At 62.5% G+C, this 2,587-nt stretch overlaps 1 protein-coding gene across 1 annotated transcript; it reads right to left on the bottom strand.

The window, feature by feature from the left end:
* Positions 1 to 675: 675 nt before the first annotated feature.
* Positions 676 to 1,005, bottom strand: LOC147991198 (uncharacterized). The gene has a single exon (XM_087538566.1). The coding sequence runs from the start codon at positions 1,003 to 1,005 to the stop codon at positions 676 to 678; it is 330 nt and encodes a 109-aa protein (XP_087394692.1).
* Between the last annotated feature and the right edge of the window lie 1,582 nt (positions 1,006 to 2,587).

Raw genomic sequence — 2,587 nt, 5'->3', positions numbered from 1 at the left:
GACCTTGTATTCGCGGAGGTTGGCGAAGGTTTCCTTCAAATCGTCGAGGAGCGTGAGGTGCTGCCTGGTCTTCACCATGATGTCTTCCACGTATACGTGGATATTGCGGTCGAGTTGCGGCAGCAGGCATTTCTGCATGCAGCGCTGGAAGGTGGCACCGGCGTTCTTCAAGCCGAACGACATGGTGATGTAGCAATACGCCCCAAAGGGCGTGATGAAGGATGTCTTCAGGGCGTCGGCCGGGTCCAGCTTGATCTGGTGGTAGCCGGAGTAAGCGTCCAGGAAGGACAGGAGCTCACACCCAGCGGTCTAGTCGATGACTTGGTCGATCCGTGGGAGGGCGAACGGATCCTTGGGGCAGGCCTTGTTGAGGCTGGTGTAGTCGATACACATGCACCAGGTCTTGTTCTTCTTCAGGACGAGGACTGGATTGGCTGGCCACTCGGGATGAAACACTTCCATTATGAAACCGGCCGCCAAAAGCTTGGCGACCTCTTCACCAATGGTTCTTCTCTTCTCTTCGGAAAATCGTCGTAGGGGTTGACGAACAGGCTTGGCGTCCTTGCGGACGTGAAGTTTTTGCTCGGCGTACTTCCTCGGGATGCCCGGCATGTCCTTGGGGGTCCATGCAAAGATATCCCGATTCTCACGGAGGAAGTCGACGAGCTCGCCTTCCTATTTGCTGTCGAGGCGGGTGCCTATGACAACGTACTTGCTGCAGCTGGGGTCTTCTGGGTTGAGCTTCACTTTCTTGGTCTCCTTGGAGGGCTTGAAGGCGGCCTCGTTAGCCGGGTCCAGGGTTGGGATCGACGCGGCGGAGGCCTCGCCTGCCAGGGCGATGATCCGGTCGAGCTGGCGCCGCTCCTCGGCAACGACCAGCGACTCGGCAAACTTGGCGTCGTCTCGGGCGCACTCCAGGGACTTGCGGTAATCACCGGTGATGGTGATGAGGCCCTTGGGACCCGACATCTTCATCTTCAGGTACATGTAGTGGGGAACCGCCATGAACTTGGCGAGCGCAGGCCGGCCCAGCAGTGCATGATACGTGCTGGATAGGTCCACCACCTCGAACCAGATCGGTTCGCGCCGGAAGTGGCTGTTGTCACCGAACAGGACATCCAGCCGGACCCGGCCACTGGGGTAGCAGGAGGGTCGGGCACGATGCCGTGGAAGATCGTTCAGGTCGGCTTCAGGTCCTCGGCCTCGAGGCCGAGCTTGGTCATCGTGTCGCGGTAGAGGATGTTGATGCTGCTCCCGGCGTCGATGAGGACTCGGGAGAACTTGCATGTGTGTCGCGCGACGATGGTGGGGTTGAGGACGAGGGCATAACCACCCGGACTCGACATGATTGCTGGGTGATCCTCCCGGGTCCAGGTGATCGGGCGATCCGACCAATGCATGAACTCCGGCTTGGCCGGGACGACGGTGTTCACCTCCTGCCAAAGGTGGCGCTCGCTGTGCTTGTCATCGCCGAGGCTGGCAAAGACGACATAGGCCGCGTTTTGGTCTGGGTAGGCGTCGTCGCGCATCGCGCCGCCAACTGGAGGCGGCTGTCCCGCACCTGGAGCCGGAGCCGGAGGGGGCGGGACGTCGCCCCTCATGATGCGCTTGGTGATGGCGCACTGCCGAAGCGTGTGCGTGGAGGGTCTTGCGCCGCTGTGGTGCTTGCAGGGGGCGTCAAGCATCTGCTCAAAGCTCATGGCGGGTTGCCATGCCGTCTTGCCGGTTTGCCGGCGCTTCGCCGCCGGGTCCTCCGCGGGCTCGGTGGCTGCGATGAGCCGGTTGTCGTGAGGCGGCGCCGGCTGGTCGGCCTTGCGCTTGTTGTTTTGCTGATGCTGCTACCGGCTGCTTTCGCGGGCCGGCTTCGAAGGGGGAACCGGCTTCGTCTTGCTGGCTTCATCCAGCGCCACCTGGATCTTCATGGCGGAGTTGGCGTTGGCGTACTTGTCTGCCGTCACCATGAGCGCGGCCATGTTGGCCGGCTCGGAGCGTAAGAGCTTGTGCTTGAGGAGGGTGCCGTCTCGGCACCCGCTGACGAAGTACTGGATCACCTAGACTTCATGGACGCCCTCGCAGCTGTTCCGGAGCTCGGTCCAGCGTGCGAGGTATTCGCGACCGGTCTCCGCAGGCCCTTGCACGCACATGGCAAGCTGGCTAGGGCGGCCGGGTCGCTTGTAGGTCCCCGTGAAGTTGCGGACGAAGGCTTCCTCGAAGTCCACCCACGTGTTGATGCTGCCCATTGGCAGGTTGTTCAACCACGTGCGGGCCGACCCTTGGAGCATTAGCGGTGTGTAGTGCACGGCGAGACGACGATTGGCACCGGTGATGCCAATGGCCGTGGTGTAATCGGTGAGCCAGTCTTCTGGCTTCACCGTCCCGTTGTACTTGGGGGTGTCGCGGGGGAGCATGAATCCTTTGGGGAAGGGCTCCTCCCGGATGCGCGGGCCGAAGCATGCCGGCCCGATAGCGCCGCTCTCCTCCACCTCCAGGGAGCGAGCGAGCCGATCGAGGCGGTGGCGACCGTCGACGTCGTCGATGGCGCGCGGGCCAAGTTGACTTGCGGCCAGGCCACGGGGGGCCAGGTCGG

The sequence above is a fragment of the Triticum urartu genome, chromosome 1A (genome assembly GCF_056163025.1).
Source record: "Triticum urartu cultivar PI428250 chromosome 1A, HENAU_Tu73, whole genome shotgun sequence".
NCBI classification, from domain to species: Eukaryota; Viridiplantae; Streptophyta; class Magnoliopsida; order Poales; family Poaceae; genus Triticum; species Triticum urartu.
This window is presented reverse-complemented; position numbering and strand designations above follow the sequence as displayed.